This window comes from Akanthomyces muscarius, assembly GCF_028009165.1.
Source record: "Akanthomyces muscarius strain Ve6 chromosome Unknown contig_16, whole genome shotgun sequence".
In the NCBI taxonomy this organism is placed as follows: Eukaryota; Fungi; Ascomycota; class Sordariomycetes; order Hypocreales; family Cordycipitaceae; genus Akanthomyces; species Akanthomyces muscarius.
In genome coordinates this window covers 316,271-338,137 of record NW_026611617.1, presented here as the reverse complement: position 1 = coordinate 338,137, position 21,867 = coordinate 316,271, and the positions used below count along the sequence as shown (strand labels likewise).

General features: G+C 54.1%; 8 protein-coding genes across 8 annotated transcripts; 7 read left to right on the top strand and 1 right to left on the bottom strand.

The window, feature by feature from the left end:
- Positions 1-807: 807 nt before the first annotated feature.
- LMH87_008124 (uncharacterized protein) lies at positions 808-1,820 on the top strand (the record flags this gene model as incomplete). The annotated part of the gene is made up of 4 exons (XM_056194763.1): positions 808-891; positions 941-1,033; positions 1,090-1,669; positions 1,720-1,820. 4 exons carry the CDS (start codon positions 808-810, stop codon positions 1,818-1,820), a joined length of 858 nt encoding a protein of 285 aa, XP_056057215.1.
- Positions 1,821-2,246: 426 nt separating this feature from the next.
- On the top strand, positions 2,247-2,615 carry LMH87_008123 (uncharacterized protein; the record flags this gene model as incomplete). Its single annotated transcript, XM_056194752.1, has 1 exon — positions 2,247-2,615. One exon carries the CDS (start codon positions 2,247-2,249, stop codon positions 2,613-2,615), a length of 369 nt encoding a protein of 122 aa, XP_056057214.1.
- Positions 2,616-3,643: 1,028 nt separating this feature from the next.
- On the top strand, positions 3,644-5,661 carry LMH87_008122 (uncharacterized protein; the record flags this gene model as incomplete). The annotated part of the gene is made up of 7 exons (XM_056194741.1): positions 3,644-3,680; positions 3,732-3,746; positions 3,822-3,965; positions 4,025-4,425; positions 4,474-5,110; positions 5,160-5,355; positions 5,409-5,661. 7 exons carry the CDS (start codon positions 3,644-3,646, stop codon positions 5,659-5,661), a joined length of 1,683 nt encoding a protein of 560 aa, XP_056057213.1.
- A 1,132-nt stretch (positions 5,662-6,793) lies between these two features.
- On the top strand, positions 6,794-7,806 carry LMH87_008121 (uncharacterized protein; the record flags this gene model as incomplete). The annotated part of the gene is made up of 2 exons (XM_056194728.1): positions 6,794-7,158; positions 7,251-7,806. The coding sequence occupies 2 exons, from the start codon at positions 6,794-6,796 to the stop codon at positions 7,804-7,806; spliced, it is 921 nt and encodes a 306-aa protein (XP_056057212.1).
- A 656-nt stretch (positions 7,807-8,462) lies between these two features.
- On the top strand, positions 8,463-9,188 carry LMH87_008120 (uncharacterized protein; the record flags this gene model as incomplete). Its single annotated transcript, XM_056194717.1, has 1 exon — positions 8,463-9,188. The coding sequence occupies one exon, from the start codon at positions 8,463-8,465 to the stop codon at positions 9,186-9,188; it is 726 nt and encodes a 241-aa protein (XP_056057211.1).
- Positions 9,189-10,092: 904 nt separating this feature from the next.
- LMH87_008119 (uncharacterized protein) lies at positions 10,093-11,763 on the top strand (the record flags this gene model as incomplete). The annotated part of the gene is made up of 1 exon (XM_056194706.1): positions 10,093-11,763. One exon carries the CDS (start codon positions 10,093-10,095, stop codon positions 11,761-11,763), a length of 1,671 nt encoding a protein of 556 aa, XP_056057210.1.
- A 4,592-nt stretch (positions 11,764-16,355) lies between these two features.
- On the top strand, positions 16,356-18,362 carry LMH87_008118 (uncharacterized protein; the record flags this gene model as incomplete). The annotated part of the gene is made up of 3 exons (XM_056194694.1): positions 16,356-16,481; positions 16,550-17,304; positions 17,408-18,362. 3 exons carry the CDS (start codon positions 16,356-16,358, stop codon positions 18,360-18,362), a joined length of 1,836 nt encoding a protein of 611 aa, XP_056057209.1.
- Positions 18,363-18,629: 267 nt separating this feature from the next.
- Positions 18,630-20,473, bottom strand: LMH87_008117 (uncharacterized protein; the record flags this gene model as incomplete). Its single annotated transcript, XM_056194683.1, has 2 exons — positions 18,630-20,062; positions 20,113-20,473. The coding sequence occupies 2 exons, from the start codon at positions 20,471-20,473 to the stop codon at positions 18,630-18,632; spliced, it is 1,794 nt and encodes a 597-aa protein (XP_056057208.1).
- Between the last annotated feature and the right edge of the window lie 1,394 nt (positions 20,474-21,867).

Here is a 21,867-nt window from a genome sequence, read left to right as displayed (position 1 = left end):
TTTTCTTTGAGCTAAAAAATCCATATCGTACTCTTCTACTACCATTATTTTCTTCGAGGTCCAAAGGCATGCGGCAGTCAGAGCCGCAATTAAGCTGCGGTAAGCAACCTGACGCGCAGCAAGCCTGGGTTTGGTCAATACTTTGAGCTCCAGGAAATGCCACCAATTAGCTGCCATGTTCCAACGATCGGCCCGATCTATGCCAGGAGCTATTTCCCCGGGCATTCGACTAAGCACCGTTTAACACATAGGAATAACCAGGCGTTGAATGGACGAGACCCCCTGCCATTGAGATCCAGGTGGACCGGATCGGCAATATTGGAATCGAGGACGGAAGACAAAAGCAGCACAAAAGCAACCCAAAGAGAACGTCTTTTTTAAACAAAACAAATTCAACGGCTGCTATTAGGACCTTATTTACCACGTCTCACCTACAGGTTACATCGAATACTTTAGATTGCCGCTTTCAAAATATAAGCACTAAAGCACCGCATCTAGATTACCCGCCAAACAGAGACCGGTATGGCTTTCTCTCTGACTGGGGGCATGCAATGAGGTTGCAATCGCCTGCCTGAAGGGGAAAAGAGTAGTCGGCCCTACCCAGTATGCATCGAACTAAACTTTTTGAAACGTCGCTAGCGGGCTGACTCCGTGGTCTTTACGATGCCATATTTCCGGCTGGTCGGGGCATGTTGTTGTTCGCGAAGAGCATGTATGTATATATACCCTGCTCAGCACATCGGAGAATATACGGCACTCTAGTTCCCAACCAGTCACCTTTAGTGTTGTACAGACGGCTTCTTCAATATGCTCTGGACACTCCCAGCTATTATTCTTGCAGGCACTGCCTCGGCGCACACTGCTGCCTTTGTCAAGGGCATGTACTGCGAGGTACGGCCACAATGCGAGAAGCCCTTTCCTCACCACTAACCTTGTCAAGGGTGGCCCTGACCCCAACAACTACAATCCCAATTCCAACACGCCCGTCAATCCTCTATACCAACTGACCAAAGACGAGTGGTGGATGCAAAAGGTATTGAACGGGGATCCCTAGCTGATAGAAGTGCGCTAACGTAGAAGTGGCGATAGACGCTGGGCTGTCTCAACAACCCTCCAAAGAATGGCGACTCCGTTGCTCTCCCAGCCGGTGGCCAGTTCACCGTAGAGCTTGCACACAACCAGGCTCAGACGAGCCTCTCCTTTAATGGCCAGCACGCCTCCGAGTGGCCGGATGGCCAGAACCACCCCGAGGACTGGCGTGGCCCTGGAAACCCTCCCGGCTGCATTCAAGACGATGGCGCCATGCATGCCCACGACCAGTCTACGACAGCCGGCACGGCCTGGGCCATCTCCTACGAGTCCGACATTAGCAAGGTCACCATGGAGAACCTAGTCGTTTTTTCTGTCCTTGAACACACGCCTTGGAAGCGAATGGCTACCTACAACGTTCCGAAAGACCTCCCCCCTTGCCCGCCTGGCGGCTGCTACTGCGCCTGGCTCTGGGTTCCTGATGGCTGCGGCCAGCCCAACATGTACATGGCAAACTACAAGTGCCATGTCACAAACACTTCGTCGAACCGCAAGCTCGCTACGGCCAAGGCCCCAGTCTACTGCAAGGATAACCAGTCCAAGTGTGTCGGTGGAGCCAAGCAGATGATTGCCTGGAACCGTAAGTAAATCAGAAAGCCTGTCTTTTCGGTGATGCTCACACTGCCGTAGAAAAGGAAGGAAACAACGTCCAGACCCCTAGTGGTACTTCTCCTGGCTACAACCGTGGCATGGGCTTCGCCCCTGGTGCTCAAAACGACATTTTCCAGTGAAAATAGATACTGAGCCCACCCCTGTTGAAAAAGAAAAAAATCTTACAGTCTCGTTTGCCCTCGAATAACGACATGGCAATCAGTAGCTATAATCCAACTACGGTCAAATATCGTGGTCAAATTTATCTGCGCTCAGAGCTCGGTCGCTTCATTAAGACTACGGTTGAGTAGGAAAGCTGGCCTGCCAATGCCATTCACATAGATCTACGTAAAATATCTCGAGACCCAAAAAAACGTTCTTTTCTCCGACGCCGCTCTGAAGCTTGCCCCACGTTATTTGACATAGGCAAGGTGCATGCTGAAGCCGCTCAGTGTCGCTACTACAACTGGATTTGTGCACCGGCAATTGTGTCGTTCCTTATGGTTGCTGAAAATCATGCATAATTCACAATAATAATAAAAAAGGAAACGCCACCGAATGGGCAGATGCTGGCACCATCTCGACGCAAACACTCCGCGAAAGCGCTTATTATGGACATTGGCCGTCAGTCCCGAACTGTGCAGATCTCGGCCGTCCCTCGCGACCGGACCGTGAAGACGCCAACGTGCGAGATGTATTCACCACCGCCTCGTCAGGAGCTATGCTTCGTCTTCCCTGCGCCTCCGTTCAACCTTATCCACGTCTGCCGTGAAAGCCGGGGGCACATTATCAAGCACGAGAGCTATCGGAGGCTCTGCTTAAGCAAAGTGCCTGATGAGCCGTATGCATTGATCAACTTCGACATTGATATTCTCGATGCTGGCCTGTTCACAGTGGACTATTTCCTGCGCTTAGTCCTCTTATCCGTCGCCTGAAGTTACGCGCAACGTCTGCTGCGATGCGTGGTTCTTCACCGAAACCCATCTCTTCGATGCGTTTTGCAACCTCGTGCAATGCTTTGTGGTAGCGAAAGACGGCTGGTGGGCCTGGCACGAGCAGCACAACCAGTCTTGCCTGGCTTACCGCAGCGAAGACGTGCACATTATTGATGAGATGCCGAACAAGATGATGACTGCGGCTGCGACTGGTTCATGGTATAATGGTGACGGGCGCGAGTATCAAACCTTGGAGGAGAATGTTCCTGGCATGGAGGAGAACAGCATGCCGCGGCCTTTGAATGGCAGTAGACGGCTATGGATTTCCCTGCTGTCAGCGTGAGGTCGTAGATTTACTGGGTGCTTTCGGACTTTGCAGGAACACGGCGTTGGCATAAAACGTCGTGGCAGAACGAGTTTGACCTCAAAATGAGATGGCCTCAGCAGCAACATGGCTATGTAACCAACATGTAGAAATTCATCGCCGCAACATCGTCGTGTAATGCATCATTTGCCGGCAGCGTCAAAAGCCGATGGCTCGCGACCCCAGCTTTCCCATGAAACACATGACGCAGCCGCACCAATCGCAACTCGCCCGTTTATAATTTGGGTTACAGTGCGGAGAAGCCGTGTTCCATGGAATCTCCAAGATTCCACTTTTCAGCCTCGTCTTGCGAATGCGCGCCGTCGACTCACGCGAAACGACACTTGTAACGGGCGCGTTGCTTGCTAGTGGTAGCGTGAGAGTGGGTGAATCTAGCGGCTTTTGCCCGCTTGCTCGCTGACCCTTGCCGAGTCAGGCTGCTCTAGGTCAAGCAAGAAATAAAGTTACTTAGTCGGGAAACCCCCGCCGGGTTGCACCCGAAAACTTCACACTGACAACAACAAGCATCGTGCTTCTGCCTTGTCAAAAGCGCTCACGAGTATCGCGGGGCGGCAGTACCTTTATATCTGTGATAAGACAAGCATTACTTTCCGGATAAGCGGACCTCATATCAAGATTGTCCCGCGGGCGCAGCGCGGCAAGAATGCCGGCAATCAAATATCCTTGCGTGCAATGCAAAGGTGAGTGGACTCACAATCTACGACGCCGGGATTAGCTGACAGCCTTGCTAGAGAAGCATGTCAAATGTGAGCGAAACAAACACACGCCAACTTATGTCGGGCATTATATGCGCTCGCAGGACCGGCCGCTGACACTCCCAGGTGATGAGGAAAAGCCCAAGTGCAAGAGGTGTCAACAGAAAGACTTGCCCTGCTCGCGGCCTACCAAAAAGACCATTTTCAGACACGGCGCCACAGCACGTTTTGACAAAGACCAGAAATGGGTCAATAGCTCTGCACGACAGTGTAAGCGAAGCGAGATGGAGTACCGCCGATTCGGCCAGCGAGTTAATCACTACCACCAGTTCGGGTCCAAACCACAGGGGACACTCCTCCGAGCAATGAAGATGCCGAGTCGCCCCCAATCCCCCGAAAGACGGCGGACTTGGGCACGGCGGCTGATGCCACTTCTAGCCACTCATCATCTTATTCCACCCCGGTCGAGACGCCGCACAGTGCATCTGATCAGTTACAAGCGACCAATCCCCGGAGAACTGATACGCCGATGACGCATCGGCCCAGTATCCCATCGATTTCTTACTTGAATTCCGCCTTGAGCCCGCCGGTTGGGCTGCCAGGAATTGCCAGCCTCACCGCGCAACCAGTACAGGATCACCAAGATGGCACGGACTTGCGCCAATTTCCCCTGCAGGACGTCCAAGAAGCCTGCCTGCTCCGTTACTTTATCGATGAAATCTCGCAATGGGTATGCTTACAAATGTCCGAGTTTTGCAGCTTCCTTCTGACCGATTAGTTTGACCTCTGCGATGAAAACCGACACTTTCAGCTTGTCGTACCACTAAAAGCCAGAAAGCATACACATTTACTAAACGCGATTTTTGCCGTCTCCGCGCGACATCTAAGCCGCCTACCGCAGTATAAGACGCCACAGGGCATCCTATACCAAGGACAGCTTCTGACCAAACTCGGCAACCACGATGCGGTGGAGTATATGCTCAAGTGTATTCCCGCATTCCGCCGCTTCCATGAAAACGAAGATGACGATTTTCGCGAAAGCATCATCGCGACAGCAGTCATTTTACGCCAACTCGAGGAGATTGACGAGGAAGACGAGGATCCAGATGATGACTATCACATGACGGGCGAGGACGAGTACCTGCACGAGAAGCAAATCAACTTTATGCCGATTATCAACGCAGTGCTCCGCGACCCTGCGTCGCAAGCCATGTTCGGGCATCGAAGCCTCATTCAGGCAGCATACTGGTTTGCTCTGCGACAGGAAATCTATCACTCATTTACTCGGCGGAAACCCCCCCAGCTAGATCTCCCATTGGAGTACTGGCAAGGCGCATCAAATGTCAATAAAACGGTCATGCATACAGTGCAAGTAGCCAAATGGCATTGGGGGAGGGGCACTGATGATGAGTTCTGTAAGCAGTCTCTCGCCGGACGCTAGAAAACACTACTGACTAGGCACAGTGCGCCTGATGGACCAGCAGAGCTTCCTGGAACACACTGTCCTCGCGAATACAAGGCCTCTGTTGCAAAAGCCAGCGGACAAGCGACAGGGCGAAATTTTCCCAACAATATGGTACACGACGCATATCGAGCTCACGAGCATTCAGCAGTCGCTCATGGCACGGTCCGTCCTAGTCTCTGAGAACCCGTACCTTAAGTAAGCATAATTCACTTTGCTACGCCTGCACGGTCGCTTACAATTGCACATAGGCAGCAGGCTTCTTCACGCGCTAGCTGGCGCAAAGTTGAGAACGAGGTACGCCTTCTGATGCTCGACCTCTGCGGCATAGCACTGTGCCATCCCGCCTCCGCCCCGGCGCTAGTCAACGCAGCGATCGGCATCCAGCTCTATGGCGATTACTTTACGGATCAGTACGAGCGGCTGGCGCTTCGCAGTGTTGTAGAAAAATATCGCGATGCGCATGCCTGGCCCGTCCGACGACTACTGGAGATGTTCACGTAAGGGCAAATCATTGTTATCATCCGGCTCAATAATTGCAATTGGAGGCTTTGAGAGGCGCAGCGCGAATTATGCCATCTTCCTTTAACTATGTTATCATTTTCTTGGACTCTACGTCTAGTTTGAATCCATTTCGGGGTATAATTGCACGGCATTGGCGGGAGGATGTGGTTTGGCCGACATCATTCCGCGCCAGACCCAAAGGCTTATCGTATATCACTTGATGCCAAATAAATCATGAAGCCGAGAAGCCCGGTGGAGTTTGAACAACTAAGCTTTATCGATAGAGTTGCTAGAATGCACGTGTACAATTTTTAAAAGTGGCTGCGTGTTCGCAGAGTAACATCGGGGGCTGCGCCATGCCACCCCGTGTTTCCGCGGCAGAGTCTGCCTTGATAATATAAACAAAAAACCTACGCCGCCGAAATTTCTACAAAGACCTGTGGAGAACTCCAGATGCCAGTGTCTTGGCGATGAGTCCTGATGTAAGCAAAGCAATTAAACGAACCGGCTTGTCTGAAGGCAAGACAGCGACAGGTTTGCCTGCTCGGGAACCTGCCGGGGACCTTTCTTGCAGGGACCTTCTGGCTAACACTAAACTGCCACGATACATGCCGGCAATTTTTCATGAAGCATTTGCCTGAATCGAGAATGGCCCTGCGCCGGAGGTTCTGTGGCGCTTATGCAGTCAGCTAACAATTGAGCCCGATGGCTTCCTTCAAGTGGACTGCGCTGACAGGCACTAGCACTAGTTGCCACGACGGCTTCACATCTATTGGCTAGATGCCTTCGGCGTTGACGAATTTGGGAAGTCGAGTTCAGCGCTACAGTGAAAAACCTAGTTGTTCGCATCCGCAGCTACCGTAGGCTGAATCGCTAGGCACTGGCTCAACAACCTCCTTTGTCTAGGCCGCATCCATAGTGGGCATCGTGAGTTGCGCCCGCTTGGATTGTGACAGAGAGCGCCCGTCAGCCCTGGTAGTCACAGTTGCGATGGAAGCGGACTCGAAAGAAGATCCCGGGGAGGATTTTGTGATAGAGGCGCTTCATGGATATAAAGAGCAGCGTCCTGCCCCTTGAAAAGTCATGTTCATCATCCTCGACACCAATCACTCTGCACATTGTACTCATCAACATGTTTGTCAAGACTTCTGCTATCGGCTGCGTTGCGGCCGCCGCCCTCGCTCTCGCCGGCAACCCTGACAAGCCTGAGATGAACCCCGGTTGGGACTATGGCCGCTTCGAGAACGGGCTGCGCAACAACCTGCACCCTACGCAGTCGACCCGGGACTACTGGGGCGCTGGCTGGATTCCCAAGTCCTGCAAGGACATTGCCACCGGCCACGGCCTCAACCCCAATGACTTTACCATCTTCAACGTCCACTATGATGATTGCCAGGAGGGCTGGACGTTTTGCCGTCACAAGGACGCCGGTGCGTCCGAGATTGACATGATCGACATCTTCGGCCGCGCTCCCGTGCGCATGCGTTCCTTCATCCGGTAAGGATCTCTCAGCCCTGCAGCCCTATCGATTCGCATCATAACATGTACCTTGATGGGCATTTAGCTAACTCTACATTCCTTCTCCACAGCCATCTCGTTGCCACGCCCGGCCTGCACGACGGCGCTGCCGCCTTTACCTACTCGACCGGCGACTGTGTCGTCGAGAGTGCGCCCGATCTGGCCGTCATGCTGCACGAAATGTCGCACAGCCTGGACTGGCACGCGCTCCCGCAGTACACCTCGCCCTTCTCCAGCAGCAACGAGTGGCAGAGCAACTACGCGCAGGACTCCAACACGCCGACCGGCTACGGCCGCACCAACTGGCTCGAGGACTTTGCCGAGACGGGCAAGATTGGCATCTTTGACAAGGTCGTCCCCGGCGGCTTCGGCGGCCTCGCGGGCAACTGGAAGCAAATCTTCCACCAGTACGCCACCTACCAGGGCTACCTCGGCGACACCATCCTGCCGGGCGGCACCTGCAACAAGCGCTTCCCCAACAGCGAGCCGGTGCCCAAGAACGGCAACAGCAAGAGGGCTGAGATGGGCGAGAAGCCCGACAACACCATCAAGTCGGACAACATTACCCTCATCCAGGTCCGCCCCGAGATTGAGGGCCAGGTCGCTATTTGCGAGCACCAGCACTAGAGATAGCACTCATGGTTAATACATAACTGGTACATAGTATGCACTTTAAAATAATTGAACGTTATTTATCCATGTTCCGCAGCCAACTTCATGATCGGAGGATAGAAGGAAAATGCATGACGAGCAGCGCTAGGTCGCGGCATTCTAGAGTTTAAACTGGAAAAAATATTAGTAAAAGAAACAGCAAAAATAGAAAAATAGGCAAATTTTTCATTAGACTTAAATAGTAAGAATTATGGGAGATGGTGTCAACTGTAGCACTATCCAAGTGGCCTGGCCTTAGAGTGCCTCCAGGTAATTCCGAGCGCTAATGTATGGCGATTTGGTGGCAGTTCGCTCGGAATTGCCTTCAACCCACTGTAGAAGTTAAGCCTTGCTGGTCGGACCGCTATGAAAGCTCTTACAAAAGCGCCAAAACACTTCATGCTTACGCTGTTCGCTAGGGAACTAAAAAGGCGCCTCCGCGCCAGCACATGGATCCCAACTCTCACCTTCTGAGATGACCAAGCGTTCCGGCAGCAACAGAGCCCGAGAGCGCGCCGAATGATGCATCTTTAAACTGATAACCGAGGCCCTTCCCCCCCTTGCTTTGAATGCCATTGATAAAACTCGTTGGAGCGCATTTGGCAGAGCTTCGAGCACCGCGCCTTGTAGCTATGGCGCGTCGGTCTTCGCGGCTCGCCAACGCCGCGACACAACAACCCTCAGCCCCTGATGGTACCAAACCGCGATCAAGGATATCATCTCGTGCAATCAAATCAGAGGTCTCGTTGGACACGCCGCCCAAAGTCCTGGGGAGCTCCACCGAAGCCGCCGCCGCGGACATTCCGACCCTCCCCTTTGCAGACGCCCAAGCGTTCCGGCGATACATGGTGGAAGCCGGCATCGCCGCGCCGGGCGTCTGGCTCAAGATTGCGAAGAAGAGCACCATGATGCCGACCGTCACGTACGACGAGGCCATCGACGAGGCCCTCTGCTGCGGCTGGATCGACGGCCAGCGGCGCCCGCTCGACGCGCGGTACTTTCTGCAGCGCTTCACGCCGCGCCGGCGCAGATCCACGTGGTCGCAGCGCAACGTGGACAAGGTGGCTGCCCTCGCCGCGGCCGGCCGCATGCTGCCCGCGGGCACCGCAGAGGTGGACGCCGCCAGAGCCGACGGGCGCTGGGACAGGGCCTACGCGGGTTCCTCGACCATAGAGGTGCCGGCCGACTTCCGCGCCCTGCTCGACGCTCGTCCCGGGGCGGCGAGGACGTTTGACTCGCTGAGCAGGGCGGCGAGATATGCGTATCTGCATCGCCTGCAGACGGTCAAGAAGGAGGAGACGAGGACGCGGAAGATGGCCGAGTTTGTAGAGTTGCTGGACAGAGGAGATACTCTGTAACTGGCAGATATGCTTGCGAGGTCTATAAAACCACAATTTGCTATTAGCCAAGCAGTCTCATGCATTTTCACATCATGTGTATTTAATATTGCCAAGCGCAGCTTCTGAAGCCTGGCCTTGGTCGCGCTAGCCGCCAGCAAAGCCACAGCTCACGTCAACGACGCGACCTCAGCATAAAGCATCGCCTTAATCTCACATGCTCGTTTGGTAGAATTAGGTCAGCGGCTTTCTAGTTCAGGATCATATGCGAGCCGAGAATAGCGTGTCGTTGCGTGGCTTGGTGCAGTATATTAATGGATTGAGTCATGTCCGTGTCTTCCGCTCGGATGCTGCTGCTATTGGTGCATCCCACTTCCCCAATTGCAATTTGCAGATGCGATCGTTCGATTTTGGGGTTGAGACCAGTACATTTGCCGGCAAGCCAGGACGGTGCGTAATGAGCTAGTCAAGAGTATCGTTGCATCGGAGGCCTTTTACTGATCTGGCAAGGTCAGGGATCTTTGTTCTGCTGCGGTCACTTAATACGTAGCGTAGGCAATTCCTCATGTACATTTGACGGGTAACTAGAAACTCGCTGTGAGCGAATTCGGCCCAGCCCTGTCATAGCTTCATTTAAAGCGCAACTTGGCAGACGCAATCATGGGTACCTGTGGTGGTTGGGATGTAACCGTCATTGATGGCCAATGGTTCTCGAAAGCTTATAAAACCGGAAGATGCTCCGGACTTCCAGAATTTTCCTGTTCTAATCAACTCAGGCCTACAATTCATTCCCTTCGTCGACATGAAAAATCCCTTTGCTCTTTCTACTCTCGGTGTCTTGGTTGTGCAGGGAGCACTAGTACACGGTGCTCATCACCGCCCACACGACGTTCGCGGCTCACCAATCGCCCGCTCACCTGCCATCATGTTATCTGCACGCGCTGCAAATGACACCCCGCAGTGGGAAAAGACGGTTAATCGCAAGAGAGCAGAGCGCGAAGCGCTTCTGCCCTCGGAATGGAAAGTGACGCCGCCGTCCAACGGCACCAGCTTCAGCCCCCGCGAAGTCGTCATCAACAGTGGTATTCTGTCCGCCGAGGAATTGGACATTACGGATACTTCAAAGTACGATCTCACAGAGACCGCGAAAAGGATTGCTTCGGGAAATCTATCAGCAGAAAAGGTCGTCACTGCTTTCTGCAAGCGCGCGACTGCAACACACTCCCTGGCCAATCACCTTACCGAAATCAACTTCAAGGCCGCCATCGACCGCGCCAAGGAGCTTGACAGCATCTTTCAGAGGAACGGCTCCGTTGTTGGCCCTCTCCATGGCATCCCCATGACAATCAAAGATGCCATGGACTTGAAGGGCTTTGCCGCTTCCGAAGGGCTCACCCCAAACGCCGACGCTATTGCGCCTGACAACGGCGTCCTTATCCAAATTCTCATCGATGCCGGTGCCATCATCATCGCCAAGACCAACATGCCCCAGACGGGACTTGCGGCAGACTCCAACAGCATTCTTTGGGGTCGCACCTTGAACGCCCACAACAACCAGTTTGGCGCTGGAGGATCTACAGGCGGCGAGGGCGTGTCAATGGCGACAAGCTCGTCTCTCTTCGGTGTCGGCTCTGATGGCGCAGGGTCCTGCCGCATGCCTGGCCATGCCAATGGAGCGATTGGCTTTCGCCCAAGCGGAGCCAGACTACCTCCAGGCGGCCGCAATCTGCCTTGGTCTCCAGGTCGCATTGGAATTGGCCCTGCAGCCGGCGAGGGATTCTTTGCGCATTCGGTCCGCGATCTTCGTCTAGTCGCCAAAATTGTTTCGGATGCCCAGCCCTGGGAGAGATCAAGCATTCAGATTTATCCGAGCCCTTGGCTCAATGAGACAGCGCCTAAGAAGCCCCGAATCGGCGTTTGGGACGTGGAAAGCTCAAACACCTTTATTCATTTATTCCCCCCGGTGCTGCGTGGCTACAGGGCAGCCGTTGATCGGCTCAGAGAAGCCGGTATTGAGCTGGTTCCATTCAGTCCTCCTGACCTCAGCACAGTGTGGGATCTCTGCAAGGAATTTCTTCTTTTCCAAGGCATTGAAGGAATCACTGAGCTCATCTCGCAGGAACCCATCACTGAAATTGTCCGTCGCACTGGGGTCTTCATTCCAGACACCCCGCGGTTCCCCATCAGCGTGCAGACGCTGTACGATCTCAACATCAGGCTCATGAATCTTACAACAATTGTAGACGACGAGTGGAACAGCAGCGGCGAGCCTTTGGACGCTCTGCTCTCTGTTACCGCGGCCAACACCGCGCTGCCATTCGATCAATGGTTCGATACCTCATACACTTCCATTTACAACAGTGTCGATTTCCCCGCTATCAACCTGCCTCTCAACATGACGGTCGATCGGAACCTTGACGCCAAGTATGAGAATTTTCAGCCCTTTTCGCCCGAAGATGAGCGACTGGAGGCACTCTACGACCCAGAGAGTTTTCATGGCTTGCCTCTCTCCGTGCAGTTGGCGGCTCGCAAGTTTGAGGACGAGAAGCTGTTGGCAATTGCGGAGCTGATCCATCCCATCATACAGGCAAAGTAGTACACGCGGGACAATCAGAAGCATGAATAAGCAAACGGAAGAAATTTGAAAAGGTGATCTGGAAGGGAAGGAGCGCGATGGTAGGGACCGTTTGCGGCGCCTACATCTTCCCGGGCTCTACGCGCACAGCCTAGCTAGTTTCTTCTTTAGACGTTAACACGCATTCAACTCTCTGAAAACGTTCCATCGCTCCTGGTTTGTTTTTAGCGTGTTTTCTTTCGCGTCCATTTACACATCACACGCCGTGAGCTTCCAGATACGTCCCCAGCAGCCCGGGCAGGAGACAGCGATCCGAGTGTGAGACGCTGAAACACTCACTTAACAAGCTTATGGTACCCCGGTTGCAGTGTGCTAAATACACGGTTAGGATCCACCTTCTCCCTGATTCGTAGTAAGCGTTTGTGATTGGTTCGCCCATAGCTAGCGATGGGATCCTGTTCTTCAAAACAGTGATTGAGGAAGATGTACGGATGATCAAGCCCTCAGATTGAGCTGCCTGTTCCGCCCTCCTGGTAAAATTGACGATGAATAAACGCATTCGTGGCGTATCGAGTTCTCGGGCCCAGTGGAGGTTTATGTTCAAAACTGTAATCGTTTTTAGTACATTTGTTTCGGCGGAGATTTGGCACCTTACTCGTCAGTGGCCCAGTGCTGGCGCTGAGACCCAATGCATTACCACCCCTCCTCTTCATGTGTTGCATCATTGAGAGAGTGAGGAAGTTATAGACAATATATATCTGGAGCCCAGTCGCGTCTTTAATATGTTCGACTTCATCAAAGAAAATATTTGCGATCAACTGATTCAACAATGCGTTGCTTTGAAGACTGGGAGAGCCAAAATAATTGAAAAACCCCTCCGGATTCATTTTGTCCATTTTTTGGGCCATTTCCAAGTTTGTTAGCCGATATTCATGCTCGGCTAGAGGCTTCTTGAAAGGCTGGTGAACGGCATTTCTCATCGGCAGGGCTATTGGAAGCTCTGGCAGCGTTGAGCTGACGTTACGCTCAAAGATGACAAGCTCATGCAGATGATTTGCCCATCCTAGCGTTTTTGCCATCATATCGACGCCGAGAGACATTCTTGCTGTCATGTGCTCCAGTCGATGGAAAACGGCCTCCATAGATCTCATGTCCCATAGCTGGAACGTGTACCACGAAGGCCCGCGGTCGAAAACATCCAATACGACTTTGGTGATAATTCCGAAGTTGTTTCCTCCTTCTCTCAAGGCTCAGAAAAGATCCGAGTTCACACCGTATGAAGCTTCAACGACAGAACTATTGGCAAGGACAACTTCGAACTCCTCAACATTGTCGCATGACAAACCATGCATGCCTTCGGAGAAAAAAGAATGTACCGCCTCAGCGAGTCAGACGTGGCTATATTAGCCCAGGGGGTTGCAACTCACCGCCAAGTATAGATCCTGCCACTCCCATTAGGCTTTTGCGTGTACCGACAGCCGCAAAATTCTCACGGTCAAGATATGCGTAGGCATCAGCCCATAGCGCACCGCCACCAACTTCAATACTCTTTGAGCGACTAAAAGACTGTTTGGCGGAGTTCAAAGCTTTGAGATTGATGGTGACGCCACCGTCTGCGTTCGAGGCTCCCCGAAACGGCGGTTAGCCGCCACCGAGTACAGCAGCACCGCGCATTGCTCTAACACTCCATGCCAGACATGAACATGGCATTGCCGAAGCAAGTCTTGGAAAAGATAGGCGCATCATCCATTCGAGTCCCAGGGCTGCCAAACATGTATTTCGCGGGCCTCAGCGTGTATCACGAGCTTCACTGTCTGGTGGGTCACAGCTGCAATCACTTGTCAAAGGGGAACTGCTAACAATTCTTCACCAGAAACGCCTGAGGTAATATACCTGGAAGGAGAGCTATTTTCCGAATGCCACTGAGGAGGAAGAGCGGTTGAATCGACATCACACTGGTGAGTGACAGTTGGACAGCAGTCGGCGACACAACAACTTACTAGTTTGAAGATCACTGCTTGGAAATAATGCGCCAGGCTTTCATTTGTCGAGCTGATGTGTCTTTGTTCACCCTTGGAAGATTTTCGGGTCGTCTGTATTTTGACAATCATCGCCAACGTGATATGGATCTGGACCGTCGCTACACAGGCAGATCCTTTAAAACTACTTTGTGAGTTCATGCCCTCATATGCTGCCGCACTTCTTGTGGGCTCGAAGCGCAGTCTTATTGATTAACATCATCGTAGATCCCGGGAGAGAAGCCGTTGAAGCCCAACTAGTTGTATTTCCCAATTCCGTTTCAGATGGCAAGACGCCCTACCAAGGGCCGCCTACGCAAGAGAACGAGAGGAAGTGGGAGGAATTGTATCATCGAGCGTCTGCTTACTGCAGCTGTATTTTTTATTTATTTTGGATTTTCTAACCCGACACTGCTTTTGGAGTATCAGCTCTGTTTAGCCGCATAACCCACGACGATGCCCGCACCACACCTACCAATCCCGTTGCTGCGGGCGACGCTGGTGACTACGATCAACATGATCTTTCACGATTAAAGATGCCTCCACGGCCTGCGCACCTTCTTATAGCATTTTCTCGACCCGATTTGGAACAATACCAGCAACCCGTACACGCAATATACCAGCCTCGCGGAAGAGCTCTCGCAACAACCGCAGCCGCTGAGCGCCGAGGCTCTGGACGATTGCATCGATTTGCTGCGACAGTCTCTCATGTGCTCCGTGGACATTGCCCAAATATCTTCCTGCACAATCTTGAGCACAACCAGACGCGCCCGGGGCCAACAGTGTGGCGCCAATATCACAACTTGGACAAGATCAAACAATGGGCGGTAAAACATGGGGCGGACGAATTTGTGGCTTAGAGCTCAGAACTGGAGAGTAAATGGTATGTTCTGGACTTTTTTTTCAGAAGATTATGAACGATAAAAACTTGGCAAGAATGGCTAGTTCACTTGGAAATTTGTGATAAAATAGTTTTCTCTCGAGTATTTGTTTCGCTGCTTTCTTTGGATTATTGTTTCCTTTGTCATGTTCACAATCTTAGACTTACTGCTTTTGTTGCCTTGTAATTTTTGTTACGAGCCTCAATCAACATTCCCGGGCCTGGTTTCTGCTGAAGATCGTACTTGCATACAGACAGAACGGCCGGTCTACGCCAACTCAATCAACAGGAGCAGAAAAAAAGCAACTGCCTAGCTGCCGATGTCCCCGACGAAAAAGGGAAAGCGAGGTGACTGTTAAGCCACAGTACGAGATGTTTGCAACCTGAGAAAAGTCCACAAAAGATGCCGCCGTCCAGTGTAAGCGTAGCAGAAGAGCACCTGTTGCCGCATCTAAGTTGCAGCTCTGCCAGCTTGTCGGGGAATTTCCCGCAATACAACGACAAATTAACTACCCCTTCAACCTGCCCGCTCGCGATTATTACCCTTCCTCTTCCCGGTTCTCTCCCCTGCCACGAATCATTGCATCAAAGTTTTGATGCCAACCAGCCACTTCACGTAGGCCATACTTCGGCCCATCTGGTAATTGAAGTCCCCCCGTAGCTCTATGCCAGCTAGTTCGTGCTAAAGTGTGCATCGGGGATGGCTGACGGCCAAATATTCCACCAGTGAGTGACAGGCGTCGGAGATGCGCCCCACGATCGTGCATCCCCCAGCCCTGTTATCGAGCTACTTGCTGAACGCGGAACGAGCAAGGTTCTGCAATCTGATGAAACTTACGAGCTGCCTTTGGCTTCGGAGGAGTCCACATGTCCATCCGGGTTAATCCGTGCGTGAACGGCGATTTCCCTTTCATCGCCAAGGGCAAATTCCGTCGTGCAGTCAACTCCCAACTCTAAAGTACTAAACTGCCCTAGTGCCAAGCCGCTAATAGATAATTTGAGACTGCGTCGATGCCCGCACATGGCGATAATCGCAGTTCACACGTAAGCACGGCACATGCGATCCCCCTACATCACAATCCTGCCGCACGGCCTGCTTTCTTCTTCGTCCACCAAAATCAATATCGCCTTCTTTTGCCGCCGCGAAAGTGGCTTCTGCCCAACCTCGGGCTTTCTCCTCGTCGTCGGCCTATCGGTGCAGCGGCGATAGCTGAAAAGGGTCTTCTACATGCTCGTACGCTTGTTTCCTATTGTGGGAATGCCGACAGCTCGAACCATGCCATGTTGCTATGGTGGAGTTTCTAGCCAACGCTTTGCATCAACTAGACTGCAAAAGCCTCAAAGTATGCTACTGGCCTTCCTGTTCCTTACAAGCCGCCGCCGACCCCCGTTGCTTAGCGTCCCGCTCCGGCTTACACGAATGCTACGTCGCCCGCCCTTCCTGACAGCGTGTGCCACCACGGGCAGGCACATCGGTCCGATATACAAAGCACATGCATTGAACCAGTTGCTAGTCTTTAGTGGCGGTTCGTTTCTCCGTCGAACAGATCCGCATTGGCTAGGGGCGGGTGCGCATGCTAGTGTTGCGGGGAATTAGACTCCGTGATACTAGGGACTTGTTATATAAGACGAGAGCCCGACTTCATTATTTTTATTCACTCGTTACAGGCGATTCGTGCTTGTGAGAACTTATTTACAAAAAGAAATCAGTCAATATGCTTGGTGCTCTCCGCAAACTCGCGGTGGGTGCTCTCGCTACGGCCGCAGCCCTCTCAGGCGTGGCCAGCGGCGGCCCTCTTGCCGAGCGCGCCTCTGACCGTCTCGTCTTTTGCCATTTCATGGTGCGTTTCCCACTCACCCCATCCGCCTCTCCCACCATCTTTCCCACCCACTAATCTTGTCTCCTTAGATTGGCATCGTGGGCGACCGCACGTCGGCCAACGACTACGACGATGACATGCGCCGGGCCAAGGCGGCCGGCATCGACGCCTTTGCGCTCAACATTGGTGTCGACGGCTACACGGACCAGCAGCTGGGCTACGCGTACGACTCGGCGGCGCGCAACGACATGAAGGTCTTCATCTCGTTCGACTTCAACTGGTGGAGCCCCGGGGACGCCGGCGGCGTCGGCAGCAAGATCAAGCAGTACAAGGACAAGCCCGCGCAGCTGCGCGTCGACAACCGCGTCTTTGTCTCGTCGTTTGCCGGCGACGGCCTCGACGTTGACGGCATGCGCAATGCCGCGGGCGAAAACGTCTACTTTGTGCCCAACTTCCACCCGGGCCAGTCGGGCGCGGACAAGATTGACGGCGCGCTCAACTGGATGGGCTGGCCGAGCGACGGCAACAACAAGGCGCCCAAGAGCGGCCACAGCGTGTCCGTTGCCGACGGCGACAGCGCCTACCAGAGCTGGCTTGGAGGCAAGACGTACCTCGCGCCCGTCTCGCCCTGGTTCTTCACCCACTTTGGGCCCGAGGTCCCGTTCAGCAAGAACTGGGTCTTCCCCGGCGGCTCGCTCCTGTTTGACCGCTGGAACGAGGTGCTGCAAAAGGGCTTCCCCATGGTCGAGATTGTCACCTGGAACGACTACGGCGAGTCGCACTACATCGGGCCGCTGAGCTCTCCTCACTACGACGACGGCAACTCCAAGTGGACCAACGACATGTAAGTCTCTCTCTCTCTCTCTCTCTCTCTCTGTCTCTGTCTCCCCCCCCAATGCAATCCTCATACAATGGCCATGCAATGAGTACTTACAACTGTTTTCCAGGCCCCACGACGGCTGGCTGGACCTCTCCAAGCCCTTCATCAAGGCGTACAAAGCCGGCGCCAAGTCTGTCGACAACTTCATCGACAACGAGCAGATTGTGTACTGGTACCGCCGCACGCTCGCCTCGCTCGACTGCGACGCCACCGACACCACGTCTGGCCGGCCCGCCAACAACGCCTCGGGCAACTACTTCGAGGGCCGTCCGGACGGCTGGCAGACGATGCCCGACGTCGTCTACGTCGCCTCGTTCCTCAAGTCCGCCGGCACCATCACCGTGACGTCGGGCGGCCAGACGAGGACCGAAAACGCGCCCGCCGGCGCCCACATCTTCACCGTGCCCGCCGGCGTCGGCCAGCAAAAGTTTGGCCTCGTCCGCGGCGGCGCCACCGTCATGCAGGAGACGTCGCTCATGGACATCTCCAACGTCTGCCCCTGCGGCCTGTACAACTTCAACGCCTACGTCGGCACCGTCCCGCACGGGCCCAGCGATCCCCTCGGCGGCGACGGCCTCGCCTCTCTCACCATCGGCCTACACGTCAGCACCTGCCAGGCCAAGCCCTCCCTCGGCACCAACCCGCCCGTCACGAGCAACCCGGGCAACCCCAGCACCACGCCGACCTCGACGCCGGGGAACCCTCCTCCGACGTCGTCTTCCCACGGCAACCCCCCGCCCACGTCGTCGTCGTCGCCGCCCCCCGGCCAGGTCTGCATCGAGGGCACCGTGGCCGACGGCGAGAGCGGCAACTACACCGGCCTCTGCCAGTTCAGCTGCAACTACGGCTACTGCCCTCCGGGTCCGTGCAAGTGCACCCGCTACGGCAAGCAGGTCAGCCCGCCGCCGGAGACGGGCACCCGTGGATGTCCTCTCCAGGGTGAGCCGGATGGCTACAAGGGCCTGTGCAGCTACACTTGCAACCACGGCTACTGCCCCAACTCGGCTTGCCGTTCGTGTTAGATGCTCAAGATTGCGGTGTGACGAGATCAGTTTACGACTAGTCTGTTAGTATATATAGTATATGAAAGTAAAAGGTTTCAAATCCCTTGTATTTATACTCATGGCCATGAAGATACGTGATGAAGCAGGTCGCAGGTCGCAGGTCGCAGGTCGCAGGTCGAATTCTTGGCAACAATTGGTAGATTCAAACAAGGCCATTGTACAAATCAAAACCATCTTCTTGGTTGGCTTTATTAACTATTGGGTTGTTATATCGATACACAATCTTCAGTCGGAGAGATTCACGCTTAGAACATCATAGCCAGCCTGCAACTGTGACTTGCTCGGCATCTTGCCAAGGCGCATCAGCTCTGAAGACTGCATGACGGCAGGATCCATGCCTATGCTAGCAGCGGCAACCACAATATCTCCGCGGGTGTAGTAGGCGATAAATTTGCTCTCGCCAACGTCGCCGTGAAGAACCAAGTCATCCCATCCGCCTACCGAGGGGGTCGCGTTACCACAGTACCGCAGTTGCGCACCCAACGCGGACCAGAAGACGGGGATAAAAGACTGCGCCGGGGAGGCAGGGTTGACAATGTGCTGGGCAGCAGCACGACCAGCGTTCTGGGCAACGTTCCAATGCTCGATGCGTGTGGGTTTGCCCTCGCCGCCAGGTCCGTTGTAGGGGTATGTCGCAATGTCGCCAATCGCGTAAACATCCTTCAAGCCTTGGATGAGGAAATTGTCGTCCGTCTTGAGCGAGCCGTCTTCCTCGAGACGAATAACGGAGTTGTCGCGTAGGTACTCGGTGGCAGGAGAGACACCAACTCCAAGAATTACGAGATCGGCGTCAATCTTTGTGCCGTCCTTGAGGTAGACAGCACCAACGTTGGAGGGATCGGAGCCAGAGGGCTCGGCCTTGTCGACACTGGCATTCATGTAAAACTTGACGCCTTTGCTCTCGTACGTTTTTTGGACAGCGGCGCCGACTTGCTCGCCGAGGATGCGGTCCAGAGGCACCTTTTCCATGCCCACGACGGTGACGGTATTGTCCTTGCTGGTGGCATTGGCCACTTCCATACCAATAAACGACGAGCCAATGACGACAATCTTCTTGCCCTTGCTCTCGCCAATGGCATCGTTAATCTTCTTTGTATCGTGCGCATTGCGTAGCGTGAAAATATTGCCGAGGACCTTGAAGCCCTGGAGGGGGAGAACGCGGGGTGTGCCGCCGGTGGCGAGGATAAGCTTAGAGTAGGTGAAGCTGCCTCCGCTCTTTGTGCTGACCTTGCGGCTGGAAAAGTCGACGCTGTCCACCTCACCGTCGACCCAGCTAACAGAGCCGGCATCGAACCAGCTCTTCTCGCGCCAGGCAAGCTTTCCGGCATCCGCGATAAGAGCCTTGCTCAGCTTGGGGCGATCGATGGGCAGGTAGCCTTCGTTGGATATGATGGTGATGCCGGCGTCGTAGCCCTTTTCGCGAAGGCCTTCAACGGCGCCCATAGCTCCAGAGCCACCACCGATGATAACGGTGCTGCCTTCAAATTTAGCAGTAGCGCCGGTGTTGCAGCCAAAGTTGGGTCGGCGGCGAGAGCCCTTGATGGTGGCTTCGTCGCCAGTTACGTAGACGGCGCCGTCGCGTTCGGTAAGCTTAAAGGTAGGCAGGGCGTCGAGCCCGGGAGCGCTCTCAATATCTCCAGTTCGAGCATTGAAGCAGGCTTTGTTGGTTAGCTCAGGACCGTTGTGGGGTGCATTAGACATCACGCACCTCCGTGCCATGGGCAGGTTAATCGGCCAGAGCCGGTCAGTACGCCCTTGACCAACGGGGCACCGTAGTGGGTGCATTTTGAGCCAAGAGCCTGGATGTGTCCGCCGGCATTGACGAGAAGCACCTTGCCGCCTTCGATTCCCTCGACCTCAATCTCTTGCTTGGAGCCGGGCGAGATGGAGAGCGAGGTGAGGCCCTTGAGCTTGTACTCTTGGGCGGACATGGCTGGGGTGTGAGCAAAGTGACGTCGGGGAACGAGATGACGAAGTAGCCGAGAGGGGGCGGAAGAAGCTGGGACTGAGACTGGCGGAGATACCACGGCGCGAATAAAGCGTTGCCGGGGGAAAAGTTGGCGGTGCATATAGTATTGGCTGAGGAGATGTTTACAGAGAGATAAGATGTGGTGAGCTACAGGTGAGGGGTCGATTATATACAGCGCTGCCGTGACGAAAGCTACCTAAGAGCATCGACTACGGGGAGCTCTGCATCCGGTGCTTGTAGGGAGGATCGGGGGACAGACCAGCATGTCATTGGTGGTGATTAGGTGGGAGCGGCAGTCATGATGCCATCAGTGAGGGGATGACATTGGCGGGGCGTTCATTGGACAGCGTTGAAGCCGCCTGGAAGTGCGATGATCCGGGGAGCTCGGGAGTGTTTGGGGGAAGCTATAGCGGGTGAGGGTGGAGTTTTCAGTGAGTTGAGGTGCTGAGCTATGACGACATGAGCTGGGCTGGTGGCTGCCGGTGCAGATGCCTTGGCACGCTTAGATACCCGGGAGTCCAAAGGGATGGCGTTTGGGCAGACGACAGATTGACCAAGAGGGCACAAATAAGTGCGGGAGCGAAACAAGGTTCGTAAACCGGGGTTTCTGCATGGTGTCGATAGATTGCGATGTGATCTTGAGCATTGTGGCTGTCCTGTTTGCCGTTCATTTGTGTGTGTTGTTACGGAATAACCCTATTATCTGTCGTGTCAAACGGGGAGACTGGTGTTCGCGGAACCAGGTCTAGTGAATGATGTCTGGCTGCAGATTCGAACAGTTGTCTGTTGTCTGTTCATTACCTGTAGTTACCAGCAATTCAAACTGATCCACGAGGCTGGGACAATTACCTTTTCTCCATCGTGGCGGCCACCTTGCGCCGGGGGTGCGCGTGTGGTGTGGGCTCGACAGCAGATTAGGCGGGACGATATATCGGTTTCTGATATCGGGACCCAGTAGGTACTGGCTGGATGGCAAAAAAATGGACTCGGAAAAATCTTTGGCCTGGACTCGGTGGCTGGCTAGCTGAGTGACGGCAAGAGGCTGGTTTGACATTGGGCACGAGTAAAGTACGGTGTAGATGCAATGCTGCATGATGAGGTGGACAGATGCAGCCAGCGATGCTAGCATGCAGGCCCGCCTTTCCCTGTGCCTTGATGGCTGTGTGCTGTCAAGCTGTCCATGTGCTGCCTGTGCTGCCTGTGCTGCCTGTGCTGCCTGTGCTGCCTGTGTTGCCTGTCACCGCTGGAACAGCCACAGTGGTTCCCTGTACCTAGTTGGGTAGAATGCACGTTAATGGAGCTCCCATGAACCGATACACTGCTGGAGCTTGCCAATCTACCAGACCGGCCTTGTCACGAAAAGAAGAAGAAAAATACACCGACGTGTAATCAAAACAACTAATTCGTATTGATGGCTATTTCATTTCTCAAATTAGCTTTGCCTGCGCTCAAGCCACCTAACCCAGGCACACCCCACGCGACCGCCCACCTCAT